The sequence below is a fragment of the Bos indicus genome, chromosome 12 (assembly GCF_029378745.1).
Source record: "Bos indicus isolate NIAB-ARS_2022 breed Sahiwal x Tharparkar chromosome 12, NIAB-ARS_B.indTharparkar_mat_pri_1.0, whole genome shotgun sequence".
In the NCBI taxonomy this organism is placed as follows: Eukaryota; Metazoa; Chordata; class Mammalia; order Artiodactyla; family Bovidae; genus Bos; species Bos indicus.
The window spans coordinates 13,522,629-13,543,370 of NC_091771.1; the positions used below are offsets into that span (position 1 = coordinate 13,522,629).

Sequence of the window (20,742 nt, forward strand, 5' to 3'; positions counted from 1 at the left end):
AAATCATAAGAAAAAAATAATGAATTATTGAGGTTGTGGCTTACCCTGGAAGTCATACAACACTTTCTGAGAGGAGTGGAGGTGGAGACAAGAGTAAAGTGATTTCTGCTGTATGAATATTTCAATTAGACAGCTGGGAAAATTTGGGACAGAAACATATAAATCTGTACTCTCAAGTTATTAGGAGGAAGTATTTGTCTAGATTAGCTTTAGGGAAAAGGGGTCTGGATAAACACATGTTCAAATGATAGAAAATGTCATTTATGTGCATACACACACATCCCATAGCAGACTAAGCCTCTACTGCATTTATTTTACAACATTTTGGGGAATTTTATAAATAGCCTAAGCATAATGTTTTGTAATATTAATATCTGACTTTCCTTTTCCTGTCTCCCACCTTCCTTTGCTTCCTGTCCTCTCTTCTCCTTTGTTGTGTTATAGAAGAAAGGGCATTACATACACGCTTGTATTCGTGTACACACTGCCACACGCAGTACGTATAACTCACTACAGCTAGTTTAGACGCTTACATGTACTGCCCTATTGACAAAACAAAAACAACAAGAAATCAAATGCTTGCTCAACTCAGCTCAAAGTCCACACATATATGGGTGTGCAACTTAGTAACTCTCCAAAGGCAATAGGTTTATACTTAATGTATCCTGTCTACTCTAATACAACTTGATGTGCAAAAGTGAGTTGTTCTTCTGACATATAAGAATGACCATAGTGTAATTCCAATCCCAAAGAAGGGCAATGCCAAAGAATGCCGAATCTACTGCACAACTATACTCATTTCACATGCTGGCAAGGTAATGCTCAACATCCTTCAAGCTAGGCTTCAGCAGTACATGAACCAAGATACACAAACTGGATTTCGAAAAGGCAGAGGAACCAGAGATCAAACTGGCAACATCTGCTGGATCACAGAAAAAGCAAGAGATTCCAGAAAAATATCTACTTCTACTTCATTGACAATGTTAAAGCCTTTGACTGTGTGGATCATAACAAACTGTGGAAAATTCTTCAAGAGATGGGAATACCAGACCACTTTATCTGTCTCCCTGAGAAACTTGCATGCAGGGCAACGAGCAACAGTTAGAACCGGACATGGAACAACAGACTGGCTCAAAATTGGGAAAGGAGTACATCAAGGCTGTGTATTGTCACCCTGCTTATTTAACTTCTATGCAGAGTATATCATGTGAAATGCTGGGCTGGAGGAATCACAAGCTGGAGTCAAGATTTCAGGGAGAAATATTAATACCTCAGATATGCAGATGATATCACTCTACTGGCAGAAAGTGAAGAGGAACTAAAGAGCCTCTTGATGAGGGTGAAAGAGGAGAGGGAAAAACATGGCTTAAAACAACATTCAAAAAACTAAGATCATACCATCCAGTCCCATAACTTCATGGCAAATAGATGCGGAAAAAATGGAAACAGTGACAGAATTTATTTTCTTGGGCTCCAAAATCACTGCAGATGATGACTGCAGGCATAAAATTAAAAGATGCTTGCTCCTTGGAAGAAAAGCTACAAGAAACCTTGATGGCATATTAAAAAGCAGAGACATTACTTTGCTGACAAAAGTCCATCTAGTCAAAGCTATGGTTTTTCCAGTAGTCATGCATGGATGTGAGTTGAACCATAAAGAAGGTTGAGTGTTAAAGAATTGATGCTTTTGAACTGTGGTGCTAGAAAATAGTCGAGAGTCCCCAGGAGAGTACGGAGCTCGAATTAGTCAATTCTAAAGGAAATCAGTCCTGAATATTCATTGGAAGGACTGATAACTGAAGCTGAAGTTCCAATATTTTGATCACCTGATGTGAAGAACTGACTCATTGGAAAAGACCCTGATGCTGGGAAACATTGAAGGCAGGAGGAGAAGGGGATGACAGAGTATGAGATGGTTGGATGGCATCACCAACTCGATGGACATGAGTTTGAATAAACTCCGGGAGATAGTGAAGGACAGGGAAGCCTGGTGTGCTGCAGTCTACGGGGTTGCAAAGAGTTGGACACGACTTAGTGACTGAGACCTGGGTTTGATCCCTCGGTCAGGAACATCCCCTGGAGAATGGAATGGCAACCCACTCCAGTATTCTTGCCTGGAGAATCTCATGGACAGAGGAGCCTGGTGGGCTACAGTCCGTGTGGTTGCAAGAGTTGAACACAACTTCAGGACTAAACCACATTAGCAACATGGCATAATAACTGTCAGTTTTCCATTGAAAATTCTGGAAAGGCAGAGAGGCAGGGACCACCTCTGCACCAGGACAGTGCCTCAAAAAACGTGTGTTAAGTGAGTGAATAAGTTGAGTAAAGTGGATACAGGAGACCTGAGCATCTTTCCAGGCAGCACAAATCTCATCTCACTGATGACATCTTTCCTCAGACCCCAGGCACTGATCCTTCTGGAAATTACTATAGTACTAGTCTGAACCACCTCTTAGCCCATGATTCTACCCATCATTTTTTTTTTTTTTTTGCTGGTTTTTAATCACTATGTTTTTTAATTTGGGGAGACATGCTCCCTGAATCCTCAAGGACACTTATATAGGTATATATTTATTCTATTTCCCAAAGCATTTGTTACAGAGCACATGGAAAATCAGCAACAAACTTGTTAAATTCAATGATGAACTCTTTCCAAAGACTTCCTACTTTGTGATGTCTCCAAACATTTTCTCTCTCAAATGCATTACTATTATGACAATTCCAAAATATGATGGAAAGAAACCATGGAACACAATGTCAGTTGACTCGGGCTTCTAAGCCTTGCCGTTTCAGTGCTGGAAAAGCCACCCACCCAAACTCCGGGCCCCTCTTCCCCTATTTTTAACATGGGAACACAAACCTTAGCCGCAACCACCATTAGGACCTACCTGTCTCAAAGAGAAGACTGGAATCAAATGCTGTAACATCCGTGGAAGAGCTTTGCAAATTGGAAAGCAAATATTAGCTCTACTATTTACCTTTTTAAAATACAAAATTCATGTTGCAATGCCATCAGTGAGAGATACTGCATGTGAGTTTTTTTCTGGGAACGGCTGTTCGGCAGAAGAGTGAAGTGACGAGGACAAGACACTCAGGCACATGGCCTGCCAAACACGCCCTGGGCATAAATCCCAGGCCAGGCTCAACATTTGTGTGTGGAAAGATTACGAGGTGCCAAGTACCCAAGCCTGCCGGCGCGGCTGCAGACATCTTCCAACCCCAGAGAGGGCTTACCTGACACGAGCTGCTGTCCAGGCAACCCCACGGGAACCATGCCCAAGTTATTCATGGCGGTGGCCCAGGCGGTGGGGTCTGTCACCGACATGTTTAGCTGGGTCGCGTCTATTGCGATGCTCCCCAAACCATCGGCCGCTGCGGGTGGGAAAGCAAACCGACTTAAGATTCCACCGGCGAGGGTGTCTGAAAACAAATTGCATTTCTGGAGACGTGAGGCTTCCTTTAAGCACATTCCCAAATCACAAAAAAATACGGCACTGTAATTGACACCAACACTTTCTCCAGACGTCAACATGACGGAACACATTCTGGGAGGAAACTTAATGACATGCAGTTTTTATCATACTCAGCGTGCCATTAAGGACGCACCTCTAGGGGGAAAAAAAATGAAGAATCACTTCCTTTTCCCAGGGAAACATTAGTTAAGTTCCCCAGTGAAGAGGACTCTTTGGGTAAAACAAGTCAATTGGGTAAGAATAAATAAATTTGTCTGTTTGTGAGTGTAATTCTGAAGCAGGCACACCCTCTAACTATCTAATACAAATCTCCAAATTCAGTTGTCGAGCACTGAAAGCAGTCCTGATTGAATTTATTAAGACTTACCTTATAACACATTCCATCCTTAACAAATAATGAACATTCGTACATGAAATGCAGGTGCCTGTCTGAAGTGACTCCCAAAATATTTCTTACAAGCACAGACTTTTATTAAGACAAAATAAATAATATTGAAAACAAATAGCACAGAGCTAAAAAAGAAGACAGCAAAATATATCAAACTGGACTTGATGCTCTTTTTTGTTTTAAAGAAATTTATTTTCTCAATTATCTTTGGTTAAAGTCTTTATTGAGTTTGTTACAATTTTTGCTTCCGTCTTATGCTTTGGTTTTTTGGCCTGGAGGCATGTGGGATCTAAGCTCCCTGATGGAGGGATCTAAACCACACTCTCTACACTGGAAGGCAAAGTCTTAACCACCAGCCCACCAGCGCAGTCTGAGTTAACTGTGACGTTCACTAGTTCCACGGCCTGGCTTGTTTGAGGAGCCCAGGCTCCTGCTTCGACACATGTTTCCATGGCTGGGGAGCCTTTCCACTATGATGCAAAATGCCCGCCTTGTGTCCTGTGCTGGCCACCGACATTTACCTGCAGCCATCATCTGAGGAAGCTGCTGGGAACACTGGGTGATGCTCTCAACGCCACCTGCATCTACGACTGAATTACGAGCATCCTGAGCGGCAGGAGCGCTTTGATGGCTGAGTGCAGGGTCCCCGCGGACATCATCGGATTCTGCAAAAGGGGGAGAGCAGTGGGGTGAGAAAGACTTCTGGGGCAAATCTGTCGTCTACTCCAAACAACAACAGCAAACAAACAATGGCAATTTGCAGTGGCACGCACAGAAGCGAAGTCGCCTCCTTGTAGAGTCTCAGTTTCAGCGGCCGGGAGACGTGAGGGTCAACCGGCGACCACCTGGAGCAGGGCTGGCTGAATAAACAGCCCCTCTGTGGAGCGGCTAGTACCTGGCCTCCAGCTGAACAGACCTCACAAACGGAGCTTATCAGGCCCCGCACAGCCTCCTCCCCACACGGCACATCAATGGAGAGGGCAGACTCGCGGCACATGTGATTTTTTTAAGTTCAAAAATTAATTGATGTTATTTTCGAAGACAGTCATCTGTGAAACGTATTCAGACAGGGAGAAAAAGTGGGGAAAAGGAGGAAAAAAGCAATAAGCTATTCACGGTGAGATTGGTAAAGGACGTGCCCAAAATACAATCGTGCGAAAAGGTGAAAGGGAAGAATGGCATGCCGCCTGCCCGTCGAAGAAGTGCAGAGCGTGATGGGGCCACCGAGGAAAAGCACTTGCTTTTTTTTATTTCTATGACAAGATATGATTAACTGGCTGTACCTTGCTTGGTCTGAGTTTTCCTGAGAATTGAACAGCTTATATATAAACGTATTTTTATAAGCCTTTTCAAAGCACTTTTCTAACCAAAAAAACCCACAATAAAACATTACAAAAAGTTGCAAAGGGCCCCTCCAGACTTCACTATTTTTACAATGCTATGCTTTCTCTCCATCCTTAAAAATGCAAAAACATACCCTTCCTATGTACATGTTAAGTGCACTTTCACCAGCTTGAGACTAGAAGATAAAATATATCACTTGAATTTTACATAGACGGGTAAAACAACTGAATGCAAAGTATTTATTTTTATTTAGGTATCCATTTAGAAATTTTTATTACATGTGCTTCTTTTAATAGGTATTTTAGAATCAGTGTTACAGTCTGTGTGTTAGTATATCTAGTATGAAGATTGGCCCTTTGATTTCTTTGATTCTTAGGTGGGAGAATCAGTGATCCCTTTGAACACTACTCTCAATAAATAAATAAATTTTCCAGGTGAGTGTAAGTTTCATTCAAATGGAAGCTCAGGTTTCAATATCTCAAGGATAGGTAGGTATTGAGCAAATTGTTTCTTTGGTCTCCATGAATCCCTAGCCCTCAGCACAGGGACATGAGAAATGGTAGGGAATTGTTTTCCATAGTCTATCAGGAAGATGAAACCTTTTCATCAAGAAGCAGTCCAGGTTTGATGCACAATACTGGATGCTTGGGGCTGGTGCACTGGGACGACCCAGAGGGAGGGTGTGGGGAGGGAGGAGGGAGGAGGGAGGAGGGTTCAGGATGGGGAACACAGGTATACCTGTGGCGGATTCATTTCGGTATTTGCAAAACTAATACAATATTGTAAAGTTTAAAAATAAAATAAAATTTAAAAAAAAGAAGCAGTGAAATGATTCCAATTTTGGGAGCAAACTGTACTCAGGACAAATGTTTTATACCGCGCAATTAGACTCTTCCACCTAAATGAATTCAGAATGTGTTTATGTCTTACATGCCTCCATTATCTTAGGCAATGAATGCCATCAAAGAGATTCTCACGATGTAAAATAAAGCCAGTAACATCAAGGCATAAGTAACCAAATGCCTGCCCTCTCGCTGTACACTCACTAGCGACATTTCTATGGTGGAACCTTAAAGCAATTTTCTTCTCTCCACATCCACCTATTTCAGAACACCAAAGCAGAGACAGGCTAGAATGTGTTCATTCTTTTGCTCAAATGGCCCAGAAGTAGAGGCAGATCGGATCACTGCAAGGCCACTGTTTGTCTTACTTATCGCCCCACTCAAGTTTAGTTGGCTTGCTTTTTTCTTTTCTAGCTCAAGTTCTCCCCAAATGGGCATTAATCACAACTTTTTCCTGTCCAATGAGTCTGCAGTTCTGGAACACTATATCAGAGAACATCCCTCTGTTGTGTAGGCTTTATGACTTGCACCTGACCGGCCATGTTTCACTTTGCCTTTTTCGCTGTAGTGTTTTAGGGGTGGTGTTAGTCTTCTTGGCTTTTTAACTGTCTGTTCCAGTGTTCGTTTTCACTTTAATGACTGCGGTCTTACAAAGGGGCATCAAGTGTCCTGGTGGCCCATAGCTTCTACCTACACTTTGCATCACCATCTTAATAAACTACTGTTTCATGGAGAAAAAACACTAACAAACTGCTACTGTTTCACCAAAAAAACTATTGTTTCCTTGGCAAGTTGTGCTTTGTAAACCTAAAGTTGCCCCTAATGAGACTTAATTATTATTCTGGAATTTATGAATAGTTGCAACAGTGATTTTTATACTCTACTAACTTCTATTGTTCCTATTGAGTACCTGCCTCTCTAAATGATTCAAGGCCATAATACCTAATTTATCATTCTAATCAATTTCTCTGCCTTAGTTTTCTTATTTCTAAACGATACAAAAGACTGATATTCTTAATGATGTTTATTTACACACAGACATGTGGGGAGTTAAAAATTACAGCTAATAAAGCACTTGGAATAAAGCAGGTATTAATTATTATTATTTTATTTGGAAGTGTAGCTTGACATTAAGGTACCCTGGGATCTTGGTGTTCCACTGGATAATTATGTAATTAATTTTAAAACAGTTAGTAACACTCAATATTTCTAAAAGTAAGGGCTGCCCTAGTTTTCTGTGTCACATCTAAATTGTACCAGAATATTTCTTCCTTTTCCACTGTTCCTTTGTAAAATAATGTAATTTAAAAAATGTACAAATGTTTCTCTCTAGGTTTTTTTTTTTTTTTCCCAAGCTATGAAACTACAAAAGCCTTCAAGAGATTCATGATCAATTGTGAAACTGGCAGTTTCTATTTACAGCTATAAGTGAGGTAAGATTATTCCCAAACAATCAGGAATTGGGAATTCCCAAATTCCCGATGTATAAAATGCCTAGGATAACAATACAGTTTTGTTCAAGGTTCAATGGAAATCTAACCTGTTCTTTGTTAAGTTTCATTCAAGTACAAAATCTCACACCCAATTTCATAATTGTTCAATACAATATATTTATACTCAGGATTTTACTGGGCTGTATCAATGGAGCAAATAGCTTTGAAACTCACCAACGCTTTGACTGTGTGGATCACAGTAAACTGTAGAAAATTCTGAAAGAGATGGGAATACCAGACCACCTGACCTGCCTCTAGACAAACCTGTATGCAGGTCAGGAAGCAAGTTAGAACTGGACATGGAACAACAGACTGGTTCCAAATAGGTAAAGGAGTACATCAGGCTGTATATTGTCACCCTGCTTATTTAACTTATATGCAGAGTACATCATGAGAAACGCTGGAGGAAGTACAAGCTGGAATCAAGATTGCTGGGAGAAATACCAATAACCTCAGATATGCAGAGGACACCACCCTTATGGTAGAAAGTGAAGAAGAACTAAACAGCCTCTTGATGAAAGTGAAAGAGGAGAGTGAAAAAGTTGGCTTAAAGCTCAACATTCAGAAACTAAGATCATGGCATCTGGTCCCATCACTTCATGGCAAATAGATGGGGAAACAGTGGAAACAGTGGCTGACTTTATTTTTTTGGGCTCCAAAATCACTGCAGATGGTGACTGCAGCCATGAAATTAAAAGACACTTACTCCCTGGAAGGAAAGTTATGACCAACCTAGACAGCATATTCAAAAGCAGAGACATTATTTTGCCAACAAAGGTCCGTCTAGTCAAGGCTATGGTTTTTCTAGTGGTCATGTATGGATGTGAGAGTTGGACTATAAAGAAAGCTGAGTGCAGAAGAATTGATGCTTTTGAACTGTGGTGTTGGAGAAGACTCTTGAGAGTCCCTTGGACTGCAAGGAGATCCAACCAGTCCCTCCTAAAGGAGATCAGTCCTGGGTATTCATTGTAAGGACTGATGCTGAAGCTGAAACTCCAATACTTTGGCCACCTGATGTGGAGAGCTGACTCATTGGAAAAGACCCTGATGCTGGAAAAGATTGAAGGCAGGAGGAGAAGGGGATGACAGAGGATGAGATGGTTGGATGGCATCACCAACTTGATGGACATGGGTTTGGGTGGACTCTGGGAGTTGGCGATGGACAAGGAGGCCTGGCGTGTTGCGGTTCATGGGGTCGCAAAGAGCCGGACACGACTGAGCAACTGAACTGAACTGAAGCCTAAGAAAATATTGCTTGGCCTAAAAGAAAGACACAGGCTTCTCCTACTCTAACACAACTCTTTGCACCCGTCCAACTCTTACAGGTCCCAAGCATACACACATGCACACTCTGTGAGTAATAAAAATCCCACACACTGTGAGTAATAAAAATCCATCTATAACTGTCCACAAAACAGATTCCTATTAAAAAATGCTGAGCACTAAATTTTTTTCTTTTTTAAAAGAATGACCTAAGTCCTTAGTTTCATGCCTACCTTACTAGAAGAATAATTATACTGAGGAAGTCAGTTTTATTAGTTTCTTGTTGAGAGTTGATTCCAAAGGAAACCTATCTCATAGGACATCTGAAATTTTTTTAATTTACAGGAAGTAGTCGTAGCATTATCATGGGTTACTTTTATAGAAAAAAGAAAAATGCATTCCCAAAGCTCTACTTTCTACTTCTATTACTAAGAAAATATTCTCACTTTGATCTCCATGTAGTCAGTAGGATGCTCTCTGGAGGTTATGGAAATGCTCATAGTTTAAAACAACACAGAATATTGTTAAATTGACATTACTTATGTTTTAACTCCATGATTTTTAAGCAACTATTTAGGAATAAAGGAGACATTTCTGCTTCCTATAATGATAAACAGTAACTCAGTAATTTTCCCACTGAGGAACAACCAGAAGAGCCTAGTATCTTTCATCAGTTTTATAAAATTCTCACTGTTATCTCTTCAAACACAAAAGGATCACAAAGACATGTTTAAATTATCAAAGAGGATTACTAAACAGGCTTCTAAGGAGAACAGGTCCTCTTAAGTGATCTAGGATCTGGGTGGAATCTGTTAAGTTTCAAGGCAGAGTGGAGGTGCTCTGCAAAATGTGGTTAAAAAGAAAAAGAACACCAAGGCTAAATACTTTGAGGAGGGGAAGAAAAGAAGGGATCTTTGGGGGTCACTCATGAGAAAAGGGGACTTCAGAGAAGAGAAATGACCAAATCCAGACTACTGGGAAATATACAGCGTAGATCTTGCCCCTGTGCCCTCTAAGGAAATGTCAGTAAAGACTACATTACATCTTACTAATAGTTTTTATATGGGAGTAATTCTTGGATGGTGGATACCCTTTAGAGGCAAGAGCCTGAAGAGGATAATAAGGAGGCAGTTGATGACAGAGACAACTCAGGGTACTACGTGATAACACACGATGAAGTTTTCATATCTGTTAAACAGAAAGGATGTTGGATATTAATGATCAATGTCTCCTGATTAGTGTGAAATAAAAGGATTAACGTTTGGAGAAGGGATTTCGATTATATTAAAGTTTATGAGGCATGAGATTTTGTGGGGGGAATTTCTGATGAGAGAATTGCAGGGTAGGAATACTACATCAACTAAAGCTAGAAAGGTCCTACTTGGTAATGGAAGAGAAAAAGCCACCTCTTGGCAGAGGACGAACTGGGCTGGGGTCGACTCAGGCAGGGTTGAACCCTGTAGTACTTTCTATCGAATCCGTGAAATCGACAGGGCTTTTTAAATAAAACCTGACCTATAACCTTTAGTTTTGTATTGGTATGTTCATGAAGTCACTAGACTCTTTTCAAAGGGGCCATGATGTGACATGTCTCATAGCCCGGTGCACCCGAGGAGAAAAATGCCACTTCTGTGCTGAGTAATTTTTAGCTTGTCCTTTGTGGCTCAGCTGGTAAAGAATCCACCTGCAATGCGGAAGACCTGGGTTCAATCCCTGGGTTGGGAAGATCCCCTGGAGAGGGGAAAGGCTACCCACTCTATTCTGGCCTGGAGAATTCCACGGACTGTATAGTCCATGGGGTCACAAAGAGTCAGACACGACTGAGCGGCTTTCACTTTCTTTTAAGGCAAGAAGACAAAGGAGATGTGTATTCCCTCCTCTGTGTTCCCACAGCGCTGTGTTCTATACACCAGCACTCAGAACTTCATACTCTTATTAGCTGTTTATGTCTACATCCCTGATAAACAGCATACTTAGAATGATCATGGAAACTGATCATTTTTGCATACTCTGCAGCAAGCAAGTACAGTACCTAGAATTATGACAGATGCTCAGTATACATATAAAATTGTTTATAAGTCTATACATTTAAATCCTTATGTATAAATTACACATTATATATATATGTTTTTCAAGAAAATTCAGGCATAAAAGGAAGGAAAGAAAGTAAAAAGGAAAATAACAGAGGGAGACAAGGAAGTAATAAGAGTACAAAAAGACAGAATTCAGTTCCAGGGTCCAATCTCAAAGGCTGGAGGTTTGAAAGCTAAAGAAAAAAGGGAAAACTGCAATTGAAAACTAGAACACAAGATGAAATTTAAAATATCAAAGACAATTTTTTAAAATGTTAGATTTTTCCAGATGTCTTGGTGCAATTAACAAGTCACTCTCCAAGAGCTAAGACCCCACACCTCCCTGGTAACCAACACAGGGTCATAAGCACGTGACTGTCATGTCCTCCTTTTGTGAGACTTCTTCCCAGCTATTCTGGAGGAGCCGAAATCCATAAATAATGGCATCTCCAGGTCCATTAAGCAGTACATTAGTGTAACAAAGGCATATAGGTATAGTGGTAAAGACGTGAAATCAGGGTAAGAAAGGGAAAGTTTCCATTTGGCAGGCACCGCAGAGGATAAAAAGCAGGTCTGGCCATTTCTCAAACACAGAATGCCATTAAGGGTCTGTGATTATATCCTCCATCTTTCTACTTTGTCGAGCAGCCAGTTTTAAACTACAAATCATCATCCTTCCAGCTGAGGGGAGGAAATGGTTACTGAAGGGAGGATGAAGTTTTGCCCACGACATATCTATTTCTGAAGAACTGGATGCTGAGAGAGGGGAGTGGGGACTGAATATGAGAGAGACAGAAGGTCTCCCTCTGAAATGATGTGATCAAACAAAAGAACCAACTTTGCCAAAGAGATAACCCAACCAGCATGGCAGGACAGCAGATAAAGCCAATTATCTTTTGACACAAAGAAAAATACTATTTGGCATTACTTACCTAAGTGTAGAGAAATGACAGAGGTAAAATTATTTTGTTTTCAGGAGCTCTTTGCTTTTAAAAAAATTACACTTTATATTTCTAAACTGAACAAAGTAATAAATGAGAAAGCTCGAGACCACAGGAATAAAGTACTTCTCTTTCCATTAAAAACAGAAATGAAAAGAAAATAGAACTGGATGCTACTATGATAATATATATTTCAAAGTCTTTGCAGAGACACCTTCCATACTTAGGATAGTTCAGATTTTCTGAAAAGGGCAATATTATACTTGAAAACTGTTTATGAATCATGTAATAGGTCAGTTAAGTCCCCTCACTAATGGCTACCTACCAATGGAGACAAACTCACCCAAGTTCATAGAATATCAATATTCTAACCTGAGAGTTCATCACGTGTAACTTCACCCAGATACAAAAGTCCCCAAAATGTTGCTGACAGGCAAAAATCTCAGAACAGCCTTAGAAGTTCAAATCTCCCTTCAGCAGAGGTCTTATCTGGAAAACAAGATATCTGAGCTCTTTCAGTCCTGCCTCTACAGTGACGTGCGGCCTTGGGCAAGGGACTCTTCCAGCCCCTCCCTAGGGATATGGAGGCATAACTCAATATCTGCCAAATTAGTCAGTCACGGACAAGTTTATAAAAGGAAATTAAGGACAGGCATCCCCTGCTGGTCCAGTGGGTGAGAATCCGCCTCGCAGTGCAGGGGACGCTGGTTTGATCCATGGCCTGGGGAGATCCCACATGCTGTGGGATGACTGAGCCCCTGAGCCGCAACTACTGAGCACACGCACCTTAGAGCCTGTACTCCACAAAAAGGGGAGCCACCGCAGCGCAACTAGAGAGCACCCCGCCCTCTGCGCAACTGGAGGACACGGCAACGAAGACCCAGTGCGGCCACAAATAAGGAAAAGAGAAAAAGTAAACAAGGCCATATCAGGGAATTCTTGCTTCCCCTCAACAGACTAGCTTTTTCTGCGGGCACCTCTCTGTTCGCTTTCTTTCCCATTGAAAAAGTTCTACAGAACAGACAATGTAAGCAGAAGGCTGGAGCTACCTAAAAACTTCTCTTGAAAACTATGGGAGGCCGATGGAGAAAGCAGAGAGAACAAGAGTCCTTTGGAGAAAGATGGTAACACCTCCCGAAGAGGCTTCAGGTCGACTTCTGGCTTCAAAGACCCAGCCACCATCTAGGTTGAGCGAGAATGCATGTACATGAACGCCTGAGGCCCCTCGCTGCTCACCTGAAACTGTCACACACTGTTGGTTAATCGGCTACACCCCAATATAAAACAAAAACTTGTTTTGCTTTTTTTTTTTTTTTATCTCTATAAACCATAGGCAGTCCCACAGATCAAAGAACTTTTTTTTTTTTAATGGAATGCACAGTTGTAGAAAGGCATATTGGTCATAAACTGATCATTTTGAACCATACTTATGCACTGAAAGTGATTTCTGGAAGCATCTTCTTATGTAAGGGAAAGCAGAGGACATTTAACTCTACAATTTGTGCTGTCTGGTACTCAGCTGGTTTTTTTTTTTTCATTACACTCTCATATCACACCTTGACCCAACCATGGAAAATATATTAAGCTACCGAGTGGAACACTTTAATGGTAGAGGGTGAAAAAAGTGACCCTTAAACGGCTGCAAACTCTGGTAAATGAGTTACCTGTTCTCCAAAAAGCCTTGAGCAGAGCTCTTTAATCTATGGAAATCCACCTGCAATAAAACCTGGATGGGGCTGTGACTGGCGTGAGCTGGCTGCTCATCCTGTTTAATCTCTCTCCTTGGAGGGTCAACAAGAACATGTTAGTTACTCTTTAAACTAATGTGCTCTTAATGATGCCATTGCAACACGATGAATAAAGCATTAGCCCCACAGCCATGATCGCCCGAGGAGCAGGACACCTCACCTCCAGCATGTTACTGGGGCTGGAGACCTTGTTTTCTCTTCCCTAAATGAGCACCCACAGCCCTTGCTGATGCTCTGTAACCAGTAGGCAGGAGTCTGGAGGCCCTGGGCTCCCGGGGATGATCCTTTTTACTCTTCGGGGAGTCACAGGTGGAGACAAGGGGCTGGGCTGGTTGGGAGGGGCCCCCAAGGCACAGTGCAAACGCCCGTGCAGTGAGATTTCCAACTGGAAAGTTCAAGGCTGGCAGGGAGCATCCTGAGGAAATGGGTCAAACCTTGGTTGCTACTGGCCGTGCTTGGCAACATTCAAAAAGAGCTGTTGCTGTTATTCAGTAGCTAAGTTGTGTCTGACTCTTTTGTGACCCCTTGGACTGTAGCCCGACAGGCTCCTCTGTCCATGGGATTTTCCAGGCAAGAATACTGCAGTGGGTTGCCATTTCCTTCTCCAGGGGTTCTTCCCAACCCAGGGATCGAACCCACATCTCTTGAATGGGCAGGTGGATTCTTTACCACTGAGCCACTTGGGAAGACTCTCAAAAACAGGGGGTGGGATAAATGATGATAAGGTTCCAGCATTGAAGACAATGTTGAAGGTCAGTGTAAAATGCTGCTGCTATTTGAACATAATTCCATCCTTTGCCTCCCTTCCCCTTTCTCTCCCCACCTCTCCCCTATCCCCGTCTCAGTAACAGAATCCAATCCAAAGGTTTAAATACGCTGCCCCCTACCCCACCTTCTCCCGTGAACACTCATTCTCCCTGTCAGTGCCAGCAGGAGATGCAATTCGCCTCTTCAGCATGTCTTAAAGAAAATCTTCCTTCCGTACAAGGGGATGGCATTTGGAGGACTAAGCTCCTCAAATGGAATCTCTTTCTCTACTCCTATCTTCCAGATTAAGAACCCATCGGCCCGGGCAAAGTAGCCTATTTCTTTAAGTATGACTCTGTTAACAATGAGGCACTAAAGGCACCAATGTCTAGGATAATGTGGGAGAGCTGAAAATGGCTTGTGTTAACCTGTAATGAAACATGCACGACCAAAAGCAAATAGTCGTTTAATGAAATACCGGTGCATTCTGTATTATGACAACGTCTCTAATTAGCAAATTTAGATCTCATTAGAGTTAAAAGTCATCTGTAAGCAGGGCTTACTCACATTGCAAAAAAAAAAAAACACCCTGAGCTTGCACAGTTATAGAAAAATCAGAGTTGGTTGTAGATGAAATGAGTAACGTGAAGGCAAGTAATTTCAAAAGCAGAATTACAAAGACCCTGCCTGGTACTTCCCTGGTGATCCAGTGGTTAGGACTCCATGGTTCAACTGCAGGGGGTACAGGTCAGATCCCTGACTAGGGAACTAAGATCCCACATGCTGTTGATGTTTGGCAGAAACCAACACAATTCTGTAAAGCAATTAAAAAATAAATAATTTATATTAAAAAAAAAAAAAAAAAAAAAGGTCCCACATGATGTACAGTGTGGCCAAGGGGGAAAAGAAAAAAGTCCTGCTCAAAAGTCATGTAGACAAGGTCATACTGAATGTCATGTGTGAGTGCATTTCATATGTTTGATACAATGTGGGATGAGGCCTCCAGAAGAAGGCTGTGGGTGCCTGGAGCCTGTGAAGTTTTAAGTGGCTGTTTTGAGGCACCATCTGGCCCCTTCTTTCCTCCGGCACATGAGATAAACAAAGCTCCGTCTCCCCTCAAATTCACCAAACTCGGGTTAAGATCAAATGCCATCCCCAGTTATTTATTCACAGATTACTTACAAATTACCGGCAGGGGAGTAAGCGAAAACTGACCCGAAAGAACACAGATCTGAGAGGAAAACATCTGGCTCCACGTGCTGAATGTAATTTCATGTTAGCTGAGAGTAATCATATTTATTTATGGTTTTATTATTTATAAAAAAAGAAATTATGCCGAATGTGCTTAGCGTGAATTACAGTGTATTGCTATTGCTGCCACGGTTTATTATTTTCACAGCTTAAGCCCAACCTAAACAAATATTTTAAAAGAATTCCCACTAGCATTGTCACTTCCCCCTTTTTAGTCTTACTGCAAAAAACTGTCTGTTCTTCAAGGACTCTGATGTTCTTACTCTTGTGCATTTCTAAATTTTATGATTTATTATATGAGATAACGCTTACTGTAAAATGATGACTAAGAAAATAAGAAGCAATGAGCGGTGGTTGAGCCATGCAGGGAATGAGTTGACGGCACTTAAGAACCTCGTAGCTGTCAACTCCAAACATACTCCAGGCCTAGGCCCACTAATGCAATCAGGATAATGATTTCATTACTCGCACAATGAAGCAGACATGTGTTCATGCACTTATCCAGCATATCAACCTGACACAATCTCTACAACACAAAGAGCTTTATTCATAATTAATTAGCTAAGAGTAAGGTGGATATAACTGTGAGACACACAATCAACATGAAAACTAAAGGTAGCATTATTTCCAGACTGCCCACAGGAAAATCTCTTAACATTAGTCTCTTTCTTTAATAGAGGACACCATCTTCATGCAAACAGGCTTCCCAAACTCTTGCTACCATGCCTATTCATCAGCTAATTCAACCACCCTTTCTTTGAGCAGTGAAATTTGCATGAAAAAGCAGTGACATAATTTCTCCCCATAACATCACTGTATGTCAGGTAGATGGAAACTAATGTTCTTATGCGGACACTTTTATTTTAAAGGCATTTTTACTAACACTAATACTTGGCCTGAATTTTTTTTTTTTTAAAGCCGAAGTTCATAAAGTAGCGCTCTCCATGAGGTACACAGCAGGAAATTAGCTTACTATGTAACGTCTATATCCTTTATTTAATGAAAACTCCCAACAACCCGTGAGACAGTTGTTATTAGCACTTATGTTTTTGCAATAGAAGAAAACTTAAGTTTCAGAAAATTAAAACTGACTCATGTACCTTGGGTCACAAGGTTAATGACTGGCAGAGCCCAGGGTTCAATCTGTCTTAGCCTGGACCTCTGTTGTTACAGACTTGAGGAACTTTTCTCTAAGAAAGAGCCAGAGTAGGAGGTCCCTTTCGGTTTTGACTGATTCTGAAGACAGAGGAATCTGGGGGAAGAGGGTTAGTTACATCACCTAGGGATGCAGTCATTCAGTAGATCTTTATTAAAGGCTTCCTATATGCAGGTCCCCGTGCTTGAAAGCAGGAATACGGTGAACAAGACAGACCCCATCTTCAAGGAGTCTGCAAACTAAGAGGCACCAGTAGATGAATGAATACAACAAAATAGAGACTCACAGATGCAGAGAATACACTAGTGGTTACCAATGGGAAGAGTGAAGGGGACTTAGAGGTACAAATGTTAGTCTCTCAGTCGTGTCTGACTCTTCGCAACCCCATGGACTGAAGCCCGTCAGGCTACTCTTTCCATGGAATTCTCCAGGCAACAATATGTGAGTGGGTAGCCATTCCCTTCCCCAGGGGAATCTTACCAACCCAGGGATCGAACCCAGGTCTCCTGCATTGCAGGCAGATTCTTTACTGTCTGAGGGACCAGGGAAGCCCAAGAGGTACAAACCACTAAATATAAAATAAATAATATACCAGGATATGATGTATAGCACAGAAAATACAGCCAATGGTTTATAATAACTATATGGAGTATAATGTACAAATATATTGAATCAATTCAGGTATATATATGTTATATACCTGAAATTATAATCTGGTCCCATCACTTCATGGCAAATAGATGGGGGGAAAAATGCCAACAGTGACAGACTTTATTTTTTGGGGCTTCCAAATCACTGTGGACTGTGACTGCAGCCCTGAAATAAAAAGACGCTTGCTCCTTGGAAGAAAAGCAGATGACAAACCTAGACAGCATATTAAAAAGCAGAGACATTACTTTGCCAACAAAGGTCTGTCTAGTCAAAGCAATGGTTTCTCCAGGAGTTATGAATGGATGTGAGAGTTGGACCATAAAGAAGGCTGAGCGCTGAAGAACTGATGCTTTTGAACTGTGGTGTTGCAGAAGATTCATGAAAGTCCCATGAAAAGCAAGGAAATCAAACAAGTCAATCCTAAAGGAAATCAACCCTGAATAGTCATTGGAAGTACTGATGCTGAAGCTCCAGTTCTTTGGCCACCTGATGCGAAGAGCCGATTCACTGGAAAAGACCCTGATGCTGAGAAAGACTGCAGGCAGGAGGAGAAGGGGAAGACAGAAGATGAGATGGTTGCATGGCATCACTGACCCGATGGACATGAGTTTGATCAAGCTCCGGGAGTTGGTGATGGACAGGGAGGCCTGGTATGCTGCAGTCCATGGGGTCACAGTGTCGGACACGACTGAGCAACTGATCTGAACTGATTATAACAAAACAGCAACACAGCTAGATTCTGGATGTAACCACGTTTTAACATATTGTTAATCTTGAAGAAAGGAAGGGAAGTCACTAAGATTCTTCCCTCCCCACCCACCTCCCTCCTACCCTCTCCCCGCAAAATGAGAAAGACAAGTGGGCTGAAACCAGAAGCTGCTGGAGCAGTAAATAAACATGAAGCTAGATTTTTCGGAGGGAAATGCCAGCACTGGCTTTGTGTCAGATGACAGCCTGTCCTGGTGAGGCGGAGCCAGCATCCCTTGTTGACTTGGAAACCTTTTGCATCTTTGCATGGTCCTCCCTCCAGTCCCAGTCATCCACCTTGACCCTTCTACTTCAGGTATAAAAGTAGACAGGGGGATAAAACATGAGCAAATCAGCAGAAATCACTGCTGGAGAACATTTCAAGACCCCTGCTTTAGGGAGAAGTACATTTTTTCTTAGAATATTGATTGTGCATCTAGAGAAAAAAAGGTGGAGAGGAAATGTGTAAGACATCTATCTAGGGTTGATCTGCAGGCTGAGGGTTTTAATGGGCTGGGTCTTACCAGAAAGCCTCACAGATGCCTTTGCCCACACTGGGCTTAACTCTGTTCAAATGCAGTAAGCCCCCGACATATGAACAAGTTCCATACCAACAGTGTGTTCTTAAGTCCAACTTGTTCATGAAGGCCAACAAAGTTAGCCTAGGTACCCAACTGATACCACTGGCTATATAGTCAGTTCAGTTCAGTCACTCAGTCATGTTCGACTCTTTAAGACCCCATGGACTGCAGCATGCCAGGCTTCCCTGTCCAGCAACTGCTCCCAGAGCTTGCTCAAACTCATGTCCATCAAGTCGCTGATGCCGTCCAACCATCTCATCCTCTGTCGTCCCCTTCTTCTGCCTTCAATCTTTCCCAGCATCAGGGTCTTTATATGTGAGTCAGTTCTTCACACATCAGGTGGCCAAAGTACTGGAGCTTCAGCTTCATTCCTTTTAATGAATATTCAGGACTGATTTCCCTTAGGGTTGACTGGCTTGATTTCCTTGCAGTCCAAGGGACTCTCAAGAGTCTTCTCCAACACCACAGTTCAAAAGCATCAATTCTTCAGTGCTCAGCTTTCTTTATGGTCCAACTCTCCCATCCATACATGACTACTGGAAAATAGCTTTGACTAGACAGACCTTTGTTGGCAAAGTAATGTCTCTGCTTTTTAATATGCTGTCTAGGTTTGTCATAGGAAAAGGAGTACGTCAAGGCTGTATACTGTCACCCTGCTTATTTAACTTATATGCAGAGCACATCATGAGAAACACTGGGCTTGAAGAAGCACAAGCTGGAATCAAGAATCCCAGGAGAAATATCAATAACCTCAGATATGCAGATGACACCACCTTTATGGCAGAAAGTGAAGAAGAACTAATGAGCCTCTTGATGAAAGTGAAAGAGGAGAGTGAAAAAGTTGGCTTAAAGCTCAATGTTCAGAAAACTAAGATCATGGCATCTGGTCCTATCACTTTATGGCAAATAGATGGGGAAACAGTGGCTGACTTTATTTTTTTGGGCTCCAAAATAACTGCAGATGATGATTGCAGCCATGAAACTAAAAGACGCTTACTCCTTGGAAGGAAAGTTATGACCAACCTAGATAGCATATTAAAAAGCAGAAACATTACTTTGCCAACAAAGGTCCACCTAGTCAAGGCTATGGTTTTCCTGTGGTCATGTATGGATGTGAGAGTTGGACTATAAGGAAAGCTGAGTGCCAAAGAATTGATGCTTTTGAACTGTGGTGTTGGAGAAGACTCTTGAGAGTCCCTTAGACTGCAAGGAGATCCAACCAGTCCATCCTAAAGGAGATCAGTCCTGGGTGTTCATTGGAAGGGCTGATGTTGAAGCTGAAACTCCAATACTTTGGCCACCTGATGTGAAGAAATGACTCATTGGAAAAGACCCTGATGCTGGGAAAGACTGATGGCAGGAGAAGGGGGCGACAAAGGATGAGATGATTGGATGACATCACCAACTCAATAGACATGAGTTTGGGTAAACTCCAGGAGTTGGTGATGGACAGGGAGGCCTGGCCTGCTGTGGTTCAGGGGGTCACAAAGAGTTAGACACAAATTAGCAACTGAATTGAACTGAACTAGGTTTGTCATAGCTTTTCTTCCAAGGAACAAGCATCTTTTAATTTCATGGCTGCAGACACCATGTATAGTGATTTGGGAGCCCAAGAAAATAAAGTCTGTCACTGTTGGCAATTTTTTCCCCATCTATTTGCCATGAAGTGATGGGACCGGATGCAATGATATTCGTTTTTTGAATGTTGAGTTTTAAGCCAGCATTTTCACTCTCCTCTTTCACTTTCATCAAGATACTCTTTAGTTCTTCTTTGCTTTCTGCCATAAGGGTGGTGTCTTCTGCATATCTGAGGTTATCGATATTTCTCCCAGCAATCTTGATTCCACCCTGTACTTCATGCAGCCCTGCATTTCTCATGATGTACTCTGCATATAAGTTAAATAAGCAGGGTGACAATATATAGCCTTGATGTACTCCTTTCCCAATTTGGAACCTGTCCGTTGTTCCATGTCCGGTTCTATCTGTTGCTTCTCGACCTGCATACAGGTTTCTCAGCATGCAGGTAAGGTGGTCTGGTATTC

At 41.9% G+C, this 20,742-nt stretch overlaps 1 protein-coding gene across 2 annotated transcripts in view; it reads right to left on the reverse strand.

Annotated features, from left to right (window-relative positions):
* The window catches only part of ENOX1 (ecto-NOX disulfide-thiol exchanger 1), a 342,949-nt gene that overhangs the window by 250,739 nt on the left and 71,468 nt on the right, over positions 1-20,742 (reverse strand). For both annotated transcript variants that reach the window (XM_070800030.1, XM_070800029.1), the window contains exons 2-3: positions 4,386-4,529; positions 3,238-3,375 (exon numbers count right to left, since the gene is read on the reverse strand). In XM_070800030.1, coding sequence (XP_070656131.1) covers positions 3,238-3,375; positions 4,386-4,398 — 151 coding nt within the window. In that variant the 5' untranslated portion in view covers positions 4,399-4,529. The remainder of the gene's footprint in view (positions 1-3,237; positions 3,376-4,385; positions 4,530-20,742) is intronic.